The sequence below is a fragment of the Argentina silus genome, assembly GCF_951799395.1.
Source record: "Argentina silus genome assembly, chromosome: 17".
NCBI classification, from domain to species: domain Eukaryota; kingdom Metazoa; phylum Chordata; class Actinopteri; order Argentiniformes; family Argentinidae; genus Argentina; species Argentina silus.
The window spans coordinates 9735834-9759097 of NC_139671.1; the positions used below are offsets into that span (position 1 = coordinate 9735834).

The following is a 23264-nucleotide window of genomic DNA, read 5'->3' on the forward strand; positions in this document are numbered from 1 at the left end:
AACACTTCCTTAATGTAATCCTAACTCCATAGAGGTGAACACTATCTGATAAAGGAACACAACTTGATACTGTCATCACTATCTCAGATGCTAATCACTGTCGATATGTCCTGTAGCAAGGCACTTAATCCCTACACTGCTTCAGTGGTGCTGCTGCCTTGTGGCTGCCTCTGACTGGTCCCAGCCTATTATGTGTGAGTGAGTGGGTTGGGCACTGTGACTGCAAAAAAATGGAATTCTCTTTGTAAAGATCTATTATATTAAGAAAGTATTGGTTGGTTTCCCTCTGTAGTTGGTGGATACTGTGAGTCATCGTATTTTTGTTACTGTCATTGTATTTTTGTTCATGAGTTGTTGATGTTTGGGACAACTGGGTGACAATGACAATTAGCCCTCTCTTCTGCAAGGATGTACCGCTTGCTGAAGCACTTCCAGCACTGTTTAGATAGAATGTACAGCATCTCTGAAACATTCAACACAATACACAATATGGATGTGCTGCCCATAATGTACAGGAAAATCTTCTTTTCAGTGGCTTTGGAGATGTAGCAGTCGACAGTGTTTGGACACGGGCTCATGCTGCAGCGAAGTAGTCTGGGAACGTCAAAGCCACTGTATAGGAAGTAGAAGGCTAGGAGAGAGCCCACCTCAAAGGCAGTCTTGAAGACAAGGCTGGCCAGATAGGTGCAAAGCAGGCCTCCGTCAAGCCTACCCTTGTCCTCGTAGAGTTTTCGCCCATGCCTGCTCTCCCTGTTTTCACGATAGGCCACATGTAGTGCCACCAACAGAGAGGGAGTAGACACCATGATGAGCTGAAGAGCCCATAGGCGTATCTGGGAGATAGGGAAGAAGTGGTCGAAGCACACATTCTCACAGCCAGGCTGCTGAGTGTTGCAGACAAAATCTTTTTGCTCATCCTTCCAGACCTGCTCAGCAGCTGCCACAAACACCAGGATGCGGAAGATGAAGACGATGGAGAGCCAAATTCGCCCAATGACGGTAGAGTACTTATTCACCCCACTCAGGATGTTCTCCAGAAACCCCCAGTTCATCTTTTGTTTGATTGATTGTGCCTGTGGATGAGGAAAAATCTGTTGCAAAAAGAGACAAATGATGTATTACCTGTTTGGCTACAGAACTGACAATACAAATCAAATTCACTTAGGAATAACAGATAAATAAGTTATTCTGTAGTAACAATATATACTTTCTTTCTTTTCATTTTTTTTTTGTATTTGCCTATTCCTCTCCCCACTTGTATTTCTTGTGTACATGGCAACAGCAGGAAAGGCACATAATACAACTAATTTGTTGCAGTCATTTTGTGTTCCTTTTCTATTCACAGATGTTGCACTATTGCATGTTGCTGAAAGCAGCTACATGGGCCTAGGCATATTTTCTGGGTTTATACCACAATATATTTGGGTTTTGTTTGCCTTATAGGTTACAAAATCAGACAGTTTTAATTGGTAAATGCATGAATTATGATTTTGTTAAATGATTAATTGATTGATTAAATGTATGATCAAGACAAAACTTTCTTTAATTGTAGTGCGCAATGATAGAGTAGACAATACAGGCTTCACAACAGCTCGCTAGACAGACAGACAGATACATATTAAGAGGAATGAAAGAAACTCACCGATCAACCTGTTGATGTTTCAGTATTATCTGTTAGATAAAGAAAGCGGATACTGACCGATGCCTTCTTCTTTACAGTAGATGGACGTGAAACACCTGACAACGATACCACACCTTTTCTGTAACGAGGATTGGATAACCGGTTGCAGAGCAACCCTGTACAAATAAGTCGATTATCTCAGGTTCATGTTAATGAAATGACGAAAGTGCCAATGGGCCAACAGGAAAAAAAAATACAACGAAATGTTTTATATGTTTATTTTACCAATGTATTTTTCTTCTTCTTTTTCAGTACTGTAGTCGACAGCTTTACACCAACGGTGCCATCATAGCAGTGCACATAAATCAATTTAAATGTATATTTAATTGCTAAAACAATTAAAGGCTTCATAGGTGTTTATTGATATTTATGGCTACATAATGTGTCATGCAACTTTTATTAGCATATGTGTCCTATTACAATTAATAATTGATTGTGTGCTCACTTTTCCCCTGCCGGTCTAGTGACACTAAATAACATAAGTTGGTAATATAACTTGATGAAAAAGTGAATCGTATACAAAACGCATACAAACCGTGGCCAGTTTATTAATGGGATCATATTTGCCACGATCACCCAATGATTGTAAAAACAAAAATGCTCTCACCACAGTGTAAAATGCTCTCACCACAGTGTACTCTCCAGCCACGCGATGGCTCTGTAGTTCCTGTTAACACGTTTTTAGGTGCAACTGCATAGTCTTTTAAGTCGTTGACCATTTTGACTTTCAAAACAAACGAACCCATGCTAGTTAGCGCTACTGTCTTTGCGAGCGTGCAAGACATTGTTGATCGTTCGAAATGTTTTCTATCAATAACATTAATTCACAAGCTTTGCTCTCCTTGGTACAGTACGTTTGAGTTAAACAGGTGCCTCATCTCCCAGTAGAATTGGACAATGTCATCTCCGGAGTCAGGAAGTGGGAAGGAGTCTCATAAAGCACCGAGCTACAGAACCCCTGGGCTGAGAGGGGCGAAGACAACCACGCTTTTCCGTGCTATCAATCCCGAGCTCTTCATCAAACCAGTAAGGATAACGTTTTAGTAAACCCCCACATTATAGCTAGAACTAGTGATGGTCATTTTGTTCTTGCTGGCAGTTCTAATGCTAATTTGCATTGTTTTGCAGAACAAACCTGTTATGGCTTTTGGACTGGTGTCAATTACCTTGTGCGTGGGATACCTGGGCTACCTTCACGCAATGAAAGACAACGATCAACAGTTGTATGAAGCCATTGATAGCGAAGGGGAGAAATACATGAGGAAAAAGACTTCTAAATGGGACTGATATTAGGAGAAAGACTTATATGGGACAGTGAAGGGGAGAGTCGTGAAGATCTTCAGATGGATCACATCAGATTGTGAAGAATATCCTAAACACTGATCAACAGATGTATCAAGGCCAAAGTTTGATTGTCTTTATGAAAAAATATGATTAAAGAGTCTTTGTTATTCTGAATCCTTTTTTTTTTTTTGCAGATAACCATAGAAATGGTTATATTAGAACCATATGTAGCTGACCAGTGCAGTGCTGAAACGGCACTCATCAAACTAGGCCTATATGCGTCAAATGGAAATGAGCCATTCGCGCTCTAAACTACATCACAATGGATTTTTTTTTTTTCGCAAACACGTGAACTGGGAGTCACATATATTCAATTGGTTTATACTGACAGACGGCAATTTCTGGCGCTGCAGGGTTCTGTAGCTTGATTGGGCTGGGACTCGATGCAGCCATTATAGGCCAGGTCTACTGGAAATCCTGAAATGGATAGTTTTCTAAACCATGGGAAACCCAACGTCGGAACCAGCAAAGCGTTGAACCAACCTATGCCTAAAGGAGGTGACAGACGCATTACAAGAAAACGAGAGTCGACGAGGCAGGCTCTCACAGCATTGAATGGAGACACGTTGATAAAACTAAAGCAGCTGAGTACACACTCAAACATCATTGGTACGTCCACACCTAGTTAGATAGCTGCTTGAATTGTCCTAATAATCAATAGCATGGTGTAACAGCTTTTGAGTAACTGCACTACTGCATTGACTTCCAGAGATAGGAGAAAACATACACCAGTATTACGTCACAGAGTTTCAGAAAGAGAAGAATGAGTGTATCAAAGCTGCTTCTGAGGAAGCATGGTCCAAGGTAACATCTCCTGTGTATGTGATTATTTGGGATGCAAATAATTGCAATACTATTTAATAGGATTTAGTATGAATAAACTGCTTATATTTATGATAATTACTTTCAGGCTGATCTGGAAATTGAGAAAGTAGTGCTGCAGACACTTCAATTTGCCAGAAAGGAGAGAGCACTTTTAAGGAAGAAAGTTGAAAATGCTAACTCTTACTTGCAGGTATGTTGAGACTCAACTGTGTATTACATGTTTATAAAACAAAAAACTAAACACAGGTATGACAATTGTTTTACTTATAACCCACAACAATTGCCATAATGGAGGATAGGATTCTATGTGTGTGTATGTAATGCAAAAATGTTCAAAGTGTTACCATGAAATCATAAATAAAAAAAACTTTCTTTAATGTATTTTCTATGTACTTGAATCAGGAGACTTTGGTTGAGTATGATATCAAAACAAAGCGCCAGGTCATGTCTGACATTGAGAAACTGCGCAAGAGAAATGAGGAAAGAGCCTCTCAAGAGATCCGAGGGGCCATTGAGAAGATGGCCCAATGGCATGCCAGTAGTGTTGTGAGAACTAGAAAAGAAGAGAAACAAACAACTGCACATGTTGCCACTATCCTGGAGAGGTTTGTAGTCATATGACATCAAGGTGCTGATTTAAAAATAAGCTCATAGAAGAGAAATTGTGTTTTTTCTGGTGATGATTGGTCACTTTTGTGTGATCATTTCACAAGGGACTTTCTGCTAAAACCAGAGCATGCAAAGCTTGTGGCCAGTAAAAAGAAGGATGAGATTCTGGAGGAGGTGGGGGCTTGGATGGCAATGAGCATCACTGGCAACATTGAGAACACCTGCAGGGAGGAGCAGGAGATTGCCCAACAAAACTTAAATGAAGTAGAACAGAGGTACAGGGCAGAACTGACTGCCCTGAAGAAGTCTAAGAAGGAGCTGGAGGCTCTCCTAGACAAGACTTCTAGGGATCTCCGAACCACTATAGCTGAGAAGCAAGTGTACATGGATGACCTGGAGGAAACCAGAGCAGCATTTCAAGATTTCATCAATCAGCAGTTTAAAGAATTAAGGCCTGACCAAGCTGACTTTATCCTTCCATCAAAGAAAATTGACAGGCAGTGAATGAATAAAACCAAATGAAGACCCTTCATTAGTCAGCCTTTAAGTTACAGACATGCATGAGAAACTGTGCTACTGTTTAATATACTGTCATTCCCCACATTTGCTCTAATGTGTAATAATTGCAGTCCTTCGTTGTCTATATAATATCTGAAAATAAATTTCAATACAGGATTGTTGGCTGATATACCACTAGAGACAGATCACTATAGTGGATCAGTAACCAAATTAACGATCAAATTGCGATTTCAGGTATAATGTATTGTTTGTTCATAGCTTACTGTAATGGAAAAGGCCACTGATGTATTTATACATATGTAGAAAGCTAAATAAATCGGAAATTGATGCATCTCCAGGAATTGCAATGTTGTCATACTTTGAAATAATCTCTGTATGTTTATTTCAGATTGTTTGTCAACCTGTTTTGTTATCTTTGTTGGCTGATCATGCATTGAGCATTCTCAGAAAAAGAAACCGCTATAGTAAACAAATTGGCGTCGACACATGCTTGTCACATTTTCTTGTTATCTCTCCCCGCCCCCTCCAATTTTGAAGTTATAAATTAGGGCTCCGCATCCACTCAATAGGACAGCTCAGCCGTATGATACGCTTCGGAATGGATGCAACATGGCGGAAACAAGGGAACCAGTATCCCACGTCTGTTTTCTGAACTACTCTCATAGAGAACGCTGTATTTACGATGGTTTTCTTTGGAAAACATAGAGGGATAGTTCCTGAATTGCTCGTTTTTTATTTCGGCGGATAACAGGAAGAAACAACGTATGGATAACTGAGCTGTGAGAACCCAAGATGAGCCGTCACGCAACAGGTACAATTGAGTCAAGTGCAGCTGATAAACAAGTACATTTGCAACAAGTTATGTTAGTCAGACTCTACGTACGCACGTCTGTGTTTGATACGAAGTAGGCCTCATATGTTAAATGTATCTGCAAATAAGATTACTGCTATAGCAAGACTGTTTTTTTGCTGTGCTAAGGCAGAAGTTGAGGAATTCGCTGGACTGGTTTCTCCAGTGGGTGGGGGAGAAAGGTATGAAATAGTTCCAAGGCATGTTTTTAATGTAAATATTCGTTTCCCACAAATCCTTCCAGAATTCCAAGGGTCCTCCCCCTCCTTGCCGTTGCCTGCAGATCATGTGTTGAACTCGGGAGCAGTACTATTACCTGGTATTACAATTCACATTTTTCATAGTGTGTGCTACTGTTAATCTGAAATCTATTTAATTGTACAAAAACACTTGACAATCAGCTGATTTTATTTTCTGAACAGGTGCCTTTGATCAACATGGATGTCCTTTAGTTATGTTCCCTGTTGATGCTCATTGCAAACTAACTTCAGATTTGAGCAAGGAAGAAGTGGTTGACTTCATAAACTACTTTCTGTGCTTACACAAGTATGTAACCTATTCATTTGTTTTTCAAGATGATTAGTGTGTTTTAAGATTATTGCATAAACCTGTTGTAAAAGTGTAGCCTAAATCATGATAAGCCTCACTAATACCCATTTGCTTTGATAGTAAAACACTGGAGAAAGAGAGTTTGGTTTCAGTTGTGGCTGACCTGAGGCAAGCCACCCTTACTACTACAAGGTTCATCGCTGAAACTCTTCTTCTCCTTGAGGTATCTTCATTTTGCATGAATGGGAGGCTTGAAGGAGGAGGAGTAAAATTGGGTCTTGGTCATGACTTTGCCATATGCCTATTAGTATTCATGTTGTCTACAGCAACAGCTGTAGACAACATGGTGGATCCATAAAGTGGATCTTTATTTATGTGTTGGTTATAAGGTATTGCTTATAGTGAACAACACGGTTTGGTTCATAAAGTTTGATCCACTTTTACACAATTCTGAAGAAAATCGTTGATTCTGTCTTGAAAGTGCTGAACAGAATGTAGGAGTTTTCAGTTCAGCCATGAAGAGGATTTAAAACAAATTGCTCCACCTATAATGTCCCTTTGTCATCCCTAATATCATTATGTAACTTGATTTTACCAATTCAAAGACCTTGCCTTAAGTTGATCTTAAGGGCAGAAGGTGTGCGTCACTTCCGTGTTGGATGATAGTCATCGTGGAATTCTTCTTGGGGCAAAAATACTGAAGCTGTGGGAGGGGGTGGATCACATGCATTCTGGATCATATGCTTTCAGTTATTTAATAATAGAGGCGTCCCAGTGAAATTGCATTTTCTGAGCTAAATTGGTTATGGTGTTTGGACATTTTGCCATTTACAGTTTGTCCTCCTGTGGTCTTTCAGTAGAGATCATTTTGATTAATTTAAGAATCAAATTGTTGGCTTGCAGTGTCCATATACATTAAATTCATTGATTGGTTATATTTGACCGTTGCAGTGAACCTTTCAGCTCAGTTTTTTTTAATGCCATTGATTTTACATTGGTGCTTGAATTTAGTGTCCTTCTTACTTGTATTGAAATATGATGTGACTGATTTTGACTTGTGGTCTTTGACTGTCGATGAAATTGTAATATTAATCTCTCATCCCTTATAGCTGCATAGCAGAACTGTTCACACTGTGTACATGATTCAGCCGAAAAAGAAAGATGTTCTTAAACTATTATTGAAACTCCTGATACCGGCAAAGTGTTACATTGCTCCATTTAAGGTAAGATGGTGACATTCTTAAGTTGAATATGTATGTATGAGCAATTTGATGTTTGACTTGTATTTCACATGCAGCCTACAGCTAAAAATATTTTTTTTTAACACCAACAGAGAATTTTACTTAAAGAGGTCTTCGAACTTTCCAACTACATTGACAGAAGCCAGTTGACTGCATCTTTAGGAGGATACCTTGTTTACTGCCATCGGAGTTGGGTTACATTTATCAAGGTACTTCTTTGCAATCATTTACACTTATAAATGTCACTGCTCATTCTTTTTCCCATAAATCCTGGGCAATTTTAGTTTCAAGCCTAGTGAGTTTAATATGTGATCTTCTTAAAAGGGCAGTCTTGTTTGCTGCAGTGAGCTTTAGCTGGTAGATTGTCAAGAGGTCTTATGATCAGTCATAACTCCAATAATAGGCTTAACACATGGCGGCATTGTCCTTCTCCTCTCTTCAGTGGTAGTTGAATGAACTCGCTGGGGAGCTTAGGCCCTGTACTAGATTTTCTGCTAATCTAAAGGATGAAATGGCTATATGGACTCTGCTCCCAAGCTATATTTCTTCCAAGCAAACATCCACAGTAGATGCACAGTTAATGAATCTGTCTGGAGATGACAGCTCAGTGATTCAACTGCGTCATCAGTGGGAGATGCTTCATTTTGAGAATCCATTCAAGAGTTTCAGTGATGTGGACCCACGCTATTGTTTGTTACCTTGGTGAAGCTTGTGCAATTGCACAACGCAATCAGCTGACCTCATTAGCAAGTGAAAGGCAGCTCCTCTTGCGCTTGATCATGTTCGACTGGGCATTCATCCATATTGACAGTATTCATTAGTTCTGTGAGATCAGTCTTTTTGGGATGTTATAATGAACCTTTTTGGGACGCTATAATGTTATGATTTTGTCTGAATGGAAAGATTTGATAAATTATAATAATGTAGAATGTAAGCATGTCATCAAACCTTTTGATTGTGTATGTGTTATGCCTATTAGTTTGACTAGAACTTTGACAAGCATATCAATTGTTGCTCTTCTGAGGTGACTGGAATGTCATTAATTTTCTCATCTTTGTTTACCAGCTTCATCTCATCTTCTAATTATCCCTCATCTTCCTCATCAAACTTATTATACAGGAGATTGATGCCTTCGTCCAGGAGTTCTTCTCAGTGGTACAAAGACTGCCTTGCTGCATCTCCACCCTGCAAACACTCTCAAGACAGCCTGTGCCCTCTGTCTTAGATGAATTAAAGGACTTCTCTTCAACAAATGAGGCAAAGTTCCAACAACTTAGGAGGTAAGTCACTATTTTAACTGTGTATAAGTTGGACGACACAGGTGTACTTGTGAACATACAGGAGACCTAGAAACCTCTGCACATGAACTACATTTGCACACTTCCTGACAGTGCTTTTGAAGGCTTAAGTTACCTACCTCTCAGGTTGCAAAACTTGTAGAAGGACTTTGTCCTCAATGCTTCCTTGGATCGTCTGGCTGTGTGTATATAGGAGAGAATTAAACATACATTCCAGAAGTGTAATCGCTAATAGAATTTTGGATCCTATTTAAACTGGATGGCTAATACACACAGACATCATAAAAATGTCTTACCTCATTAAACCCCATAATACTGCCCTTGCAGTAATAAGGCCCTTGCGGTCTAATGGTCAGGGACTATTTTTGTGTCCCAAGACTAAAACGTTAGAGGATTATAGTGTTTATTTTAACGCCATGACTGCTCGCCTGTGATGTGTAGGGAGCTAGGCTTGGATGAGCTGCTGAGGCATTGTGAGCGAGTGGTGGAGAAGCTACGCTACCCTGAGAATGAGCCCTGCTTTCAGGCCATGGCTGGGACGGCCCTCTTCACCCACACCGCCTTTGACATGCTACAGAACTACAGCAGGTACCGTGCATTGAGGAATATGCTTTGCATTAGTGTTTTTTCTTTCTTACTTGACTGACAAATTTCAAATTTAGCTGTCAGTTGACACATGCTAACAACTGTTTCAAGGTTTAGCATAGTATACAGCTACGATGATTCTTTGTCCACTGGTTGAAGGTCTCTTGTTGTCTGTTTCTTGAAAGGATAACTGCAGCTGTGGAGAAAATAGAGTTGCTGTGGCAACAGGCCTTTTCCAAGGCCCACCTCCAGCTGCAGGTCTTCCAGCTTTGTGAGGAGGCACGGCAGGTGGGTTAATGGACAGCAAACTGTTCATTAGTTTTTCCTGTGTTTATGTTTCATGTTATACAAAATGTAATTGAAATCTTTGATCATTTGGGTGTATATTTGCCTCCACTTTCAGATAACGGAACAGATTAAAAACCTTCAAAAAGAGAAGCTCCAGCCTTACAGAATAGAAATCGCCAAAGATGCAAGAAAGGCGGACATATTGACATCAGAATTTGAGGCGTCCATCTACACACCTGCAATGGTAGATACACTGATATATTCATCTTTGAAGATGAGTGCATTGGCGTATAAGACATGCTCTATTGAACCTTAAACATTCACAATGGTGTTTTTGTTTTTCATGTGATCTTCCGTGTTGTCAGGCTCTGGTTCGTTGTGCTGAGGATGTGATCCACACTTTGACTGAGACTCTGCCACCTGGAGATGTTCAGACAAGGGAGGAGTGGGTACAGGACCTTGACAGGCTGAAGGAGAATTTCCACTCTGCTGTAGAGCTGCTACATCAAACCCTCAAAGCGGTTTCTGAATTTTACCATTACTACAACAAAGTGGGTGCTGTCTTGGACTGATATTTTGTATCTGCAAATTTGTTTCAATTGTGACTTGCATGTTCCTTTCTACATTATTGTGGTTAGATATCATGTATTCAACTTCATCTCATGTACTTGCTTTATATCTCAACAGTCCAATAGTTGGTACAGTATTGTCCTGTGTGAGAACTTTCTTCAAGACCTTCTGTGGGGTGTGAACTGTGACAGCCCCAAAAAACGCCATCCCCAGGCGATGCATGGTGTTGTCCCTGTGTGGAGGCAGGCAGTCTGCGACTTCCTGAGGAAGCATCCCTCCCCAGATATGGAGGAGCTGGTCCAGCTAGCACACCTCACCAATGTCATCCCTAATGCCCAGATACAGCGGGCAGGCAAGCAGCTGTCACAACGGTGAGAACTTCAGCCTGTGTGGCAGGAAACCAATGTTTTAAATGCTGTATAACAATATACATAGTTGAAATGGTTTGTGAGGGTATTAACAACAGTAAATTACTCTCAACCCCACCAGGTGCATGACCCTTCGGAAACTTCTGACCTCCCCAGGGGCAGTACCCATCAACGATCTCCAGTTGGCGCTGCAGTGGCAGTATGAGTTTCTGAGGGGCAAGAACAAGGATGGGTCACAGACTGACCTAGCCATAGGCAGAGGACCTGAGACTGTTCTGAATGGTCCGGACGGTGCATGTAGTATCTCCATAAATTCTGGTTCCAGATCAGACCACCACATCAAAGACAACATGCACAGCCTTGGGTCCCACTCCAACATGGGTAAGTGGGGACCAGGGAAGGAGACACCACACCATCAACCCCCTCTAGGTATGTCCCCCTCTGGGGCTGCATCTGCTGTGGGTAAGCCCCCCTCTCTCAGCTCATTTGACTCTGGCTTTGATGGAGCAGGAAGCAGCAACCTGGAAACTGGAGCAGGGAAAGAAGGATGGGAGGGGCTGTCCAGGCTACTAGGCACCAGAGACTCCTTCAGACCCATAACCAGACAACCCCAGATCCACGAGGAGAACATCTCCAGTGTGTCTGACTCTGAGGACCACAGGGAAGAGTTTGAATTTGGGTCTGTGGGCAACACCTCTAGGGCTAGCATTCAGATCATCCCGAAAATAACAATGGACTCACTTAATTTTGAGATCAAAGTTAAGCGGTCGGCAACTCTGCCAAATAACCCCTGGCTTAGCCTCCCTGTGGAGGACCTGGAGAACTCTTACACAGTCACTATCACTCAGAACCCACCAGCCCACCAGAGAAACCTCAAGAGCCCGGCCCCTTCAGAGCACTCCAATCACTCTGACCAATCCAACAGGTCTCGAGACCAGCCCACACAGACAGAGACTCAGACCATCCCACAGCCCATCACTAGTATCCTTCAGACACAGGACAGCTTTGAGGACCCAGAACTGAGCCCCATTCGAAATGTGCTCTCTAGTACCATAACAGATGCAAGAGACAAGTCCAACTGCACTGCAGAGAGTGTCCCCACTCTTCTCTGGGATACCTATGACTTCCACAACCACAAACAGGACAGTTGTGAACGGTAATACACTGTTGTTTATGCTCTCACATGGTGATCTAGCCCTGCTCATTGTGTCCAGGAAAGTCAAATTTGTTTATTTTCTGTTTGCAGTATATCCAGCTCAATGACTGAAGTTTCACTAAATGACTGGGACCTGAAGGAGCAGGAAGGTCTGAGGGAGGTGGAGGAGATCCTTGACCGGGCAGCTGGAATACTGGAGGCAAGTCTACTTTTGTCCAGTTGTTTTTCAAATTCTCAGTGTAATGTCTTCATGCTATAGTTTATATCTTAGGCTTAACAATAGGTGGCAAATAACTTGTAACTGTCTTTGTACAACAGGAGGAAGAAAATGTACTTGCACAGGAAGCAATGTTAGATGTCCTATTGAAGACTGAGGGCTCAAGCAAACAGTGGGCATTATGGGACGGTGTTGACCAGCTAAGTGTGGTAGGTCATGCATGATATGTAGATTAAATCCAGACAATGAACCATTAAGCTTGTGCACCACAAACAGTCATCCATTGTTGCTACATTACAAATTGAATTCCGTAAATTAGATTTTGGCTTTCCCTCGATTAAACCGCACTGCACAACTAATGGCTGCTAGTATATCCTAAGAGACAAACAACAAACCTTATTTTATTGTAGAACTAGCAGTACTAGTATTTGCATTATGCAGAAAGCTAATGGGAACCTCCACTGTACAGTGTGTCTAATATTCATGTTCTGTTTTCCAGATGTCCTCCAGTGACTTGGCGGAGGCTGGTGTACTTGGCCTCGAAGATAGTCTGGCCTCTGTAGATAATGAGAAGCATGGTCAATGCATGTCACTAGATGCTGCAAGTGAAACTGAAGCCTCAGACACAGGCCATGATACACATCCGACTGAGGCTGAGATGAGGGCCCCTCTGAGCAGCAAGGGAGAGTTGCTGAGAGGACTGCATATTCTGGATGAGCTGATTCTGGAGGAGAATCTGAAGATCCACGAGCTCAGGTGGTCTGAGAAGGAGTGTCTCAATGAGAAGCCCCCTGAATCAGCGGGCCCCCCAAGTACAAGCAGGGACAGGCAGATTTTTCTATTAGAACTTGAGAGAGAGAAAAGGGAAGTAGAGAGGATGGAGAAAAGCCTAGATAAAGAGATGACCAAAGAAGGTAAACTCAAGAAGCGGTTAAGCAGAACCAGGAAAGTGGTGAAATGCTCTGTAATGGAGAGGACTTCCAAACTTAAAAACCTGGAGGACAGTGCACTCTGTGATGAGCTTATATCGGAAAAAAAGGGCCAACAACACAACATGCAGCACTTGACAACCACGCCCCAAAATGCCATAAACCTGGATAACAATGAACCCAAAAGTATTCCTGCAATCTCATGTCCAGACTCTGCCAAAAATCCTGTATTACAAAACTTTGTTCAACCTGTAAAATCTCCACAAGGTACTTATTTCGACTGTAATAAGGAACTATGTGGCTCTCCCAGCTACAGTGAGATCACTATGCCTAGCACAACACAACCTGTCAAAACTTTGCAACTTAGCACTTCTGATCCCAGTGAAATTGGGGAGGAAATGGGAATCCAACCTCGGGAGGGTGCAGAAGAGAAAGAATTAGACTTTGTATCTGTGGAGATTACTGAAAGCTTCACGCCAGAGGCTTCCTTGACACCTGAAATGTGTCCTGAACATGGAGCATTTGACCCTGGTGGTGACTCAAACACTCCCCCTGTGCCTAAACCAAGGAATGGATCTTTTCCTGTGATTGACAAAAGTCAAGGACTCAAAAGCTCAACCGAATCAATAACACTATGCCCTGACAATGATTCAGATCCTGGGCTTTTACTACAAATGTCCAACAACACCCCTCTAAAGCCTAAAGAGCGAATGAACAAGCCCCAAACCAAATCTCATAGTACAGATGTGAATATACACAGCAATAACAACAATAACAAACCCCTCACAGATCAACAGACATCTTTGTCCAACAATAAAATCCCTTTGGAGTACCATGCACAGTCCACTCTGGAGGATTTGGCTGTGGAATCAACATTGACACCAGTTGCCTCTGGTGTGCAGATACAGACAGAATTGCACCTTTCCCAGAAAACTGATGTTCTAGTCATTGATTCCTGCTCAAATGCTGAAGCACTACCCCCTGAGGTGATACCTGGACCATGTGACCTGAGCAGAGCTGATGAGCAGAGTAAAGTAGACATCCCTGATGAGTTCCAGAGCTGTGGGATTGCCAGGAGATCCATTTCAAAGTCACCTGTAAATCAACCCAATTTCCATATAAACACCAGAGAGGTATGTCTTAGTCGCTGGTAGGCAGGACTTCTCAATAAAGTAGTTGTCGTTAAATATGAATAACTTAACCTTTTGAACTTTACTTTTAGATGACACATTTCAAGACCCCTATAGTGCTGGATACAGGGTCTGGTTTGATGAAAGCTGGTTTTGCCAATCAGGACCTCCCAACTACTATATTCCCAACAATCATTGGGCTTCCTAAATATGAGGTAATTACATGTTGCAGATACAGTATGTGGTGTTTGCACTCATGGAACATGATGTGGTGTTGCAGTCATTAGGTCACTATAATATTCTGATATTCCCTGCATACTGTAAGAATGGCTTTCTGATATGCTTATTTTGATGACAGGAAATAATGAATGGCAACTTTGAACGGGAGACCTACATAGGACACGAGGCTCAACACATGAGGGGAGTCCTAGCACTGAAGTACCCCATGAAGAATGGAATTATACGCAACTGGGATGAAATGGAAAAGGTCAGTGATGTGTTTAGTGTGTTCATTTTATGCCATGTTCTGTATGACACTTAAAGGTGAGTTCAGGAATCTTAATGTAGTCTGAGTACTGGATGTGATAATTATGGCTTCATGGATTTGCTCTGGTTTCAGATTTGGCACCACACATTTCAGCAGCTGCACGTTGACCCAGAGGATCACCCTGTTCTGCTAACTGAGGCAGCCATGAACCCCCGGGACAACCGTCAGCGCATGGTGGAACTCATGTTTGAGTGCTTTAATGTTCCTCTCACCTATGTGGCAATGCAGGCAGTGCTGGCCCTCTACGCAGCAGGCAGATCTACAGGTAAACTATTTTACCAGACTACTCTACTGTGTACATTCATATCAACTTGTGTATTGACTGAATTGATTTTTAAGTCTGACCAGTAATATATTTCAGAATTGAGAGTTGTTGTGTTTTTGTTCCAAGCTTTAACTGGCACATGTAATCTAGGAGAGAAACTTAATTTATATCTTGTGAATAACTGATAATGATTGGAGCTCCTGTTTCTCCTACTAGGTGTGGTGTTTGACTCTGGGGATGGAGTGAGCCACAGCGTGCCTGTATTTGAGGGATACTGTCTACCTCATGCAGTGCACCGCTTTACCCTGGCTGGCCTTGATGTTACAATGCATCTTAAAAAGGTATTTGATAATAGTTACACAGATATACATGTTTGTTATTACGTGGGAGTTTGGGCCAAATGATCCCATTTGGTCAATAGCATGTTGTGATCGAGATTATATACACCTGAACTGAATGTATTCTTTGTGCTTCTATCCCATGTCCCCAGCTTTTGCAAGAGCAGGGGGTCTGCATGCGCACCTCTGCAGAGATGGAGATTGTTAGAGAGATAAAGGAGAAGTGCTGCTGTGTTGCCCAGGACTATGAATCTGAGCTAGCATGTGGGGGGTCTGCTAGCAGTGAGATGTATTACACCATGCCCGATGGCCAGGTCATCCGCCTCAGCACAGAGAGGTTCAGGTAACCATCTACCCCCCTCATACCCTCACTCTAAAGAATACTCAAACTAATACGTATGGATGAATAAATATTCTGCTCTTGCACCTCAGGAATTTGAGACCCCTGTTTGAATACCTTTATAAAAATAACTTTGTCTCCTCAGGTCAATGCGCATAACACACTGATTGTATTAATTTTGTATGTATTGCACCCCAAAGTAAGCCTTTGGAAACCACTATGGGTAAATTAAGCTCTGACACTGTTGATCAATGATGTCTTCCATTCACACAGGGCTCCTGAGATTCTGTTTAAGCCAGAACTGATTGGACGTGACCATTATGGGATGCATGAGAACATTTTCAAATCCATCCTCAGCTCTGACATTGACCTCCGGCGGAGCTTTTTGAAGAACATTGTTCTGTCAGGTCTGTGAGATTTGGTTAAGATGTTGTTTAGTAATTGTTCACTCAACCCATAGTCTTGTGTCGCTAAACTTCCAAGAAGGTTTTGGAGCCTAGGTTACTCATCCCATAACAGGGGGGGGAAAAATCTCTTCTTCTAGCATTGTGACTGCCAATGGCCCCTGGTCTGAGCATTGATTACTTTCTTATGATGACTGATGGATAGATTATTCACTTACTTAAACAAATGTATTTGCTGTAAGTCGCTTTGGATAAAGGCGTCTGCTAAATGCCATAAATGTAAATAACGCCACTAAATATTTTAAATTCTCTGTATAGGTGGAAATACACTTCTGGCTGGCTTGCCTGAGCGGCTTCAGAGTGAAATTAGAGTCATGGTGCCTACAGACATGGGGGACTGCGTGCGTGTGACCAGCCCTAAGGACAGAGATTTCTCTGTGTGGAGTGGAGGTGCAGTGCTGGCCAACTTGCCATCCTTTGCTTCTGCATGGATAAGCCAAGAAGAATACGAGGAATTCGGCCCCCAGATTGTCTTTAGGAAGTGCTTCTGAGCTGGACTCATTTACTGGACTGGACTCTCCTTTTAATATACAGTATGGACATGAGTTCTCATACGAAGTGCAATATAGCTCTCCAATAGTGCCACGTTTTTGTTCCTTTTTATTTTATTTTATTTTTTTAAACCTTTTAATTGTTTATGCGAGTTCTTTTTTTTTTTTTCTTTTTTTTTTTTCTCTTCTTACTCATTGTACCTTATTCCCTATTTCTTTTCTTTCTCGATTGAGCGGAAATTTTAGCAGTAAAGCTACCAACAATCCAATACTTGGATAATAACATAAAGAGAAGTCTTATCGTTATTCAACCAGCCCCTGTCAGGATCTGGCCTTTATATGAAGTTAAAGTTTATATTTGATTGGAGCTTCAAGTCACTTTGAAGGTCTTATTTCACTTTGAAGGTCTTATCGACTTCTTAAAAAAAACTGTGCCCCGATATGTCCCAAACCCCCGAATGTGTGACAACAGGGCACTTAGACTATTAACAATGTATTTTGGTTTTAGGAAAATGGCCCTTATTTATTTTTCCTTTGAGAATCCATGTCAAATCAATCATCTTCCTAATTACTGAGAAAGCACTTAAATTGCATGGTCCTGACCAGGGGAGAGATGGATATATAGTGCCCCATATTGGATGTATTTTTCAGTACAATTTACGTTTATATGTTTGTTAAAGTTAATTATGAAATAACTAAATCCTAAAATGTCCATGTTATTTCCATGTTAACTTGGTGAAAGGTGCAGTCGTTTCCTCCCAGACCTTTTGCCAAATCAGTGCAAGTAAATCCGTATTATACAGCCACCATGCCTGGATAGTCTTTTTTGTTTCGCTATATTGTATTGATTCTCCACTTAACCTAATTGAATATTGCTTTAGGGTTTGCTGGGTATTTCTCTTTAAACCTATGAATGCATGTCCTGAACTTGCATCTTGTATTGCACAGACTCTTTAACCCCACATTATTGGTTGAGAGAGGCCCTTGAGTCAAAGCACATACGACTTCTATTCTTGACTACGGTGTTTTTTTTGTTTGCCTGTTCACAATGTATTGATTTTCATATCAATCAGACTTTTGTGCATGTCTTTTCACAATATATTTATTTCAGATGACTTTATCTGAATTGAGTGTGTTTTTTCCAACCTAAAGATCTATGTATTGTTACCACAAATACCTGAACTTGACTAGAAAATTGTGTTTTGATTCATTGAGGCTGTGTTTTACCCAGAGCCTTAGTGGCCCTGCTTTGACTATTTAATAGTTGCCTTAAATTACGCTCTTGCTGTTGGCCTATATGGTTGAATGAAATTGCAGCATTTTGGAAAACCCTAATATCATGCCCATTTATTTAGTGTGCCTACATAAGTGTGTGACGCACATTTACTTGTTATTCTTTGATGCACCGTTTCCTGCATGTTCTCTTTGTTGTGTTTTTAGAACTGCCGTGTTTTGCTACGCTAAAGAAATGGGGTTGTCATGATCTAAATCTGAGGTCTTAAGTGGAAGTCTAAGCAATCCCTGTGGGAAAAGTAAAGGTCTTATGCAAGGGCTGAAATCATGAGCTGTGGAGTCAAGGCATCCATGACCTATAGTGTCAATAGCTGCAGTTTCAAATGTCAGCTTATTGATCATAGTTCTTGGTGGTCTGAGTTTGAATTGAAAAGGATGCTTTATTTGTCACAGGCTCTTTTTCTTAATGCAAGGTCTTACGTTTCACCTTACCAGGTTATGTATGTCATGTCTGTTTTTATAATAAATATTGTATCCGAATTCTACAGTTTCTGTAATACCTTTTTTTTCTTTTTTTGAATAGCAAACTTCTCTGCATACCATGCGTTGTGGCCTGTTGCTAAACATTTCATGTTGCTACTTTGGCTCATGCAGTGTTACATTAGCAAAACCTGCGCCCATGCAGAATCAATGTTACATTAGTAACCATGGCAACTATTAGTCAAACAAGATGTGGGTACGAAGGCTAGCCGTAGTGGCGAATGCAGATGAACTCTAGTGTTTACAAATCATGTCTCGTTCTCAAGCAGAAAGTGTGATAAAAAATATAATTCGAGAGATCGCTCAAGAATGTGCAGGAAAAGGCCATGCTGTGTCGGAAACATTAGTGGCGTTTATGGTGGGTAGATGTCCCTCCTGACTAAGGTAATGTCAGTGGTTGCTAGCTATGGTAGTAGGTAGTCTCGTAATGTCTGATGGAGTTTCCCGTTTGTTTGAAACAATCTCATTCAGGTAAAAGCTGTTGTGTTAGACCCACGAAATCTATTCAACGTTGACCGGACTCTTACCAAGCAAGATGTTAAAAAACTCGTCGAAGTAAGTTTGGGTGCTGTGCTGTGATCCACACATTTTCAACCTAGACCTGTGATGTCTGGCCCTGTTTGAGTAGGCTACTCTCTATTCCTTAAAATGCAATGCTTGTTTTGGCCAGTCATGTTACCTAGAACAGTGATTTACATTAGGGAAGGAATCATATTGAAAGTATTCGAACAGGCCTGGGTTTACCTTTGAGCATATGTGCTTAGTTCTGCTTGAATGTATTGTTTTTACTTTGCAGTTGTGTGTGGACAAGCTCATGGACCAGGGATGCCCTGCCCTTGACACAATCAAAATGCAAGTCTATTTTGACATGAATTACACATCTCGACGTAAGTGGAAGGTTTAAATGCAAAATTAGACAAAGAGCAAACTTAATGCATCAACTGAGCATGTATAATGTACATGCCTGTACACCTGTATGCTTGCTTCATATTGAGAGGTCACTTTTGCAACACTGGCCGAAGTATGGGTGCAATGTTGGAGAATCGCTTGATATTGTACACTAGACAGATTGGAGCTCAGGTGTTTTCCCACTCTGAGTTCTTGTTTTGTGTCCGCTCTGTGATTGGTGTGATCCAGGTGAGTTCCTTGAGGAGCATCAGCGGGTGCTTCAGTCCAGACTAGTCCCAGTGAGTCGAGAAATCACTGACAGCCGAGGGAAAACACGTGAGGATCTGGAGGGCCTTTACCGCAAGATTGTCAGTTACGTTTTGCTGCGTTCAGGCCTGGGCTCCCCTACAGACATCAACACAGTGCGAGAAGCTACTGGTATATTCTTAAGACAACTAACCGTTTTAGTTCTCGTTTTAATTTGTTTTACTTTGAGCGACATCATCACTAGACACACAAATGGATGGGCCTAAATGATATGCTTAACCTTCCATAGTTCTTCCTTAGGTCTGAATTTGGGAATCATCTTGAGGTGTGCTGCTCACAAGTCCCTGTTTCTTTGTGCATTGCAGCTGCCTTGCAGAGTGTCTTCCCCCAGTCGGAGCTGGGGACCTTCATGTCCCTAGTCAAGAAGGACAAGGAGCAGCAGCTCAATGAGCTCAGCATGATCATCACAGGCATCCGTCTCTTCAATAAGGACAGCAGGAAGGGAGGCGAGGGCATTGATGACTGTGAGTTCCCAAACATCACGTTTGTGTTCTGATGGTGGGTGAATCAAGTCTCAAACTGCACAATGTAAACGTAACTGGAGAGTATGGATGACGCCTGTCTCCAGAAATTATGAGTGTCTCCGATTTTGTTTACATTCCGCAGTTTCACAGAGCGAGACGGCTATATTCATTGATAAAATATTAATTGCAACGATAGTGGCCAAATATTCATAATCCACGGAGAAAACTTTGAAGGAGCAAAATGCCAGTTTTTCCGTGTCTGGGCCCAGTCTATATCCCTCTACCAAATATGTTGTATTGCTTGGGTGAAATAATCAAATGTCAAGCTCTCAAGGACAACTGACTGTAATTCTCTGTCAATATGCCATTTGAACCCTTCAACTGACTGTAATTCTTGTATATCCCATATCTGTATAGTGCCAGCAATTCTGAATGAAGCCATTCCCGCCACTAGTAAGAACATTGAATGGGAACTGGAGCTTTCGCAGACCTTGGCATGGCAATACACTGCCCTACTGGAGAGGCTGATGGACCCTGGGACTGAGCCCAGAGAGTGCATTGTGCCCTTTGACCTGCTCAAACAAGCTCTCTATAACGTAAGACAGCATGAAGCTCTCTTGAAAGTTATTTTGGTGAGTAACATGGGCTTCATGGGTTCAAATCATTTCTTGAGCATTTCCTTAAGAGTATTCTGTGATAGACTCCCAATCATTTTGCTCAGTTTTCCATTTGAATTCCTCACCAGGCAGATGTAATTTTATGTGCAAAGCAAGTTGAATCCCTACAGACTGAACTCGCGACAAGCATGAAACTGTTGAGCGTCATTGTGCATTCAAAGACTGCAGTGCCCACGGCACAGGTCTTTGTAAGTATATTGTACATGTGTCTTTGATTTGTATTTCAGTTGTTTTAATGTTTAGTCCTCAATTTAACTCTATGCATTCTCTGTCAGCCCCATTTTACAGCTCTGGCAAAGTTCTGGTCAGGCCTTCAGAATGAGATGGTCCTGTTGAGTATCCTCAGTGATATGATGATCAATCTGCAGCCCTTCCTTGCTGCTCAGTCTCAGCTTTTTCCTGATGGTCAGATGGAAGACCTGCTGGAGGGATCAGAGGTGAAGAACGATGAGCAGAGAATGAGGGAGTCCTCAGGTTGGTACTGTGTTATATCCTCACATTCACCAACATTACATCTCCATCATAAACATGATATTACATTCTCCATCTAATACAGTGGAGTCAAAACAAAAAAGGATAGATCATATCCTTACAGCTATACTTACAGATACTTACAGCTATTCAGCTATTATGTACTTGGAAAGGTACGTAATATAATCAAATGAAAAATATACAGTATATATATGTCTTTAGTCTCTTATTATTGCTTGTACTTTGCTTGGACTTATAAGTATATTGGTTAATTCATTATTAATTATATGTTTTGCTCCACAGATGAACCCATCTTGAAAATGAGGCATTCATCTGAGTTTGACTAGGCTACTATAATATTGAGTATTGTAATAATATCATGCACTGTTGCGCACAGTAGAGGACATTTGTTTATTTGGTCCAGTGCTGCCCACGACCAAAACTAGTTTGACACCCCTGATCTAATGTACTGTATACTGAGTGTAGATTAATTGTTTCATGTGTTCTTTCTAATCCCCATCAGAAAACAGAATTGACCCCTTTGAAATCAAAACACATGAGTGGCTCTTGCCCGAGTCTACAGCCAACTTTGACAAATTGCCACTGCAGTACAAGGGAATCTGTGGTTATACACTTGTTAGGAAGGATGGACTATTGGTTCCAGGTATGTGGAGTGGTGAAGATGTACATTCTTTTCTTGGTCTCAATAGAGACAAATCATTTTCAATTTTCAAAAAATTCTATATGTACTGTACATCATTTGTTGTGTACATCATAGCTACAATTCTGAGACATAGCCAGCATGTGTCTCACTTTAAATTTAACTTTCTAATTAAAAAATTACAATACATTTGCAGGTAATCCAAGCATAGGAATCCTGAAACATAGGGAGAAGTACTATGTCTTCAGCTCCAAAGAAGCAGCCTTAAAATTTGCCTCCAAGGCCGATGAGTTCATTGCACGTGTGGCAGAGAAAGCCAAACAGTCCCCTGAGTTGATCCAGCTTTTGGAACTCCACCAACAGTTCACCTGTGTCACTCCATATTCTGAGGTTGGAATTATAATTACTTGTATCTTCAAACTTGGCAAATAATTTATTAAAAACTGAACTGAAATTATGTCTCTGCAGATGCAGTCAGGGGAGAGACTTCTTGTAAAACCCATTACGAAATGTGACAGCAGTACACAGACTGACACCCATTTGTTGGAGACAAATCTTGTGAAGTCTTATGAGTGGAATGAGTGGGAGCTAAGAAGAAAAGCAGTCAAATTGGTGAGTGGAGTTAATTGGCTCATTAGTGAGTGTATTTATTATTTATCAGTGGTTGTTTGGTTTGGTTATCTGATATAGTTGCTGCTACATACTACCGATCATTCAATAACATGATTCAGTGAATACATTTTATGATGACAAAGGTTTTTGTTTTTCAGGCCAATCTTCGGAGTAAAGTGACCCACTCAATGCAGACTAATCTTAGTCATATGAGGAGGGATAACATCACCCAAACATACCTACCCAAAGATGTTGCATGCCAGAGCAAGAGGGATGGCAAGAGCAATATACCAAAACCTCAGGTGTACCTGGCTGGTCTTCGCGGAGGAAAAACCAAGACTACACATATGATAAAAACAAACTTAACCAGATCAGTAGATGAATAACTCTGTGGGGGGTTTTCAAGCAATAAAAATCAATTTGATTGAAATCAAGTTATTTGTTTTTAAGTGCTGCAGTGACAACAGCCAATTATAATAATGAAATGGCATAAAGATAAACTGACTGGTACAAATAGCATTTTGACATCAGTGGATTATTTGATCAATTTCATTTTATTTAAAAAAATAAATAAAAACATGCATTACTTGATAAATTTCAACATTACTTTATTTCAAGTGATGAAAGGGACCAGGGGTGTAGTGGTAAAACAAATAAAACTGGTGGGTAAACCAGAGTTTCAATAGGTGGGTATTGCGTAAACCTTAATGCAAATAACATTGACCTAGCAGAAAAGGTGGATAAACTCTTCATCAACATCAACTGTGGAGAAACAAAGTTTACTTGG

At 41.1% G+C, this 23264-nt stretch overlaps 6 protein-coding genes across 6 annotated transcripts; 5 read left to right on the plus strand and 1 right to left on the minus strand.

Annotated features, from left to right (window-relative positions):
- Positions 1-344: 344 nt before the first annotated feature.
- On the minus strand, positions 345-1052 carry gjb7 (gap junction protein beta 7; the record flags this gene model as incomplete). Its single annotated transcript, XM_083688830.1, has 1 exon — positions 345-1052. The coding sequence occupies one exon, from the start codon at positions 1050-1052 to the stop codon at positions 345-347; it is 708 nt and encodes a 235-aa protein (XP_083544956.1).
- Positions 1053-2413: 1361 nt separating this feature from the next.
- Positions 2414-3139, plus strand: smim8 (small integral membrane protein 8). Its single transcript, XM_083688475.1, has 2 exons — positions 2414-2707; positions 2810-3139. The coding sequence occupies exons 1-2, from the start codon at positions 2579-2581 to the stop codon at positions 2966-2968; spliced, it is 288 nt and encodes a 95-aa protein (XP_083544601.1). The 5' UTR covers positions 2414-2578; the 3' UTR covers positions 2969-3139.
- A 138-nt stretch (positions 3140-3277) lies between these two features.
- Positions 3278-5308, plus strand: LOC310817770 (uncharacterized protein C6orf163 homolog). Its single transcript, XM_083688473.1, has 5 exons — positions 3278-3634; positions 3735-3829; positions 3936-4040; positions 4253-4455; positions 4564-5308. Exons 1-5 carry the CDS (start codon positions 3448-3450, stop codon positions 4961-4963), a joined length of 990 nt encoding a protein of 329 aa, XP_083544599.1. The 5' UTR covers positions 3278-3447; the 3' UTR covers positions 4964-5308.
- Positions 5309-9349: 4041 nt separating this feature from the next.
- Positions 9350-12160, plus strand: LOC310818071 (uncharacterized protein; the record flags this gene model as incomplete). Its single annotated transcript, XM_083688831.1, has 8 exons — positions 9350-9504; positions 9687-9789; positions 9905-10033; positions 10155-10340; positions 10477-10730; positions 10849-11883; positions 11974-12082; positions 12155-12160. The coding sequence occupies 8 exons, from the start codon at positions 9350-9352 to the stop codon at positions 12158-12160; spliced, it is 1977 nt and encodes a 658-aa protein (XP_083544957.1).
- A 52-nt stretch (positions 12161-12212) lies between these two features.
- On the plus strand, positions 12213-16721 carry LOC310818240 (uncharacterized protein). Its single transcript, XM_083689091.1, has 9 exons — positions 12213-12309; positions 12600-14162; positions 14252-14374; positions 14518-14646; positions 14779-14971; positions 15188-15312; positions 15462-15652; positions 15923-16056; positions 16372-16721. Exons 1-9 carry the CDS (start codon positions 12232-12234, stop codon positions 16602-16604), a joined length of 2769 nt encoding a protein of 922 aa, XP_083545217.1. The 5' UTR covers positions 12213-12231; the 3' UTR covers positions 16605-16721.
- Positions 16722-18627: 1906 nt separating this feature from the next.
- cfap206 (cilia and flagella associated protein 206) lies at positions 18628-22863 on the plus strand (the record flags this gene model as incomplete). The annotated part of the gene is made up of 12 exons (XM_083688350.1): positions 18628-18735; positions 18849-18932; positions 19174-19264; positions 19515-19703; positions 19898-20056; positions 20474-20688; positions 20802-20921; positions 21009-21207; positions 21728-21868; positions 22062-22255; positions 22334-22477; positions 22636-22863. 12 exons carry the CDS (start codon positions 18628-18630, stop codon positions 22861-22863), a joined length of 1872 nt encoding a protein of 623 aa, XP_083544476.1.
- Between the last annotated feature and the right edge of the window lie 401 nt (positions 22864-23264).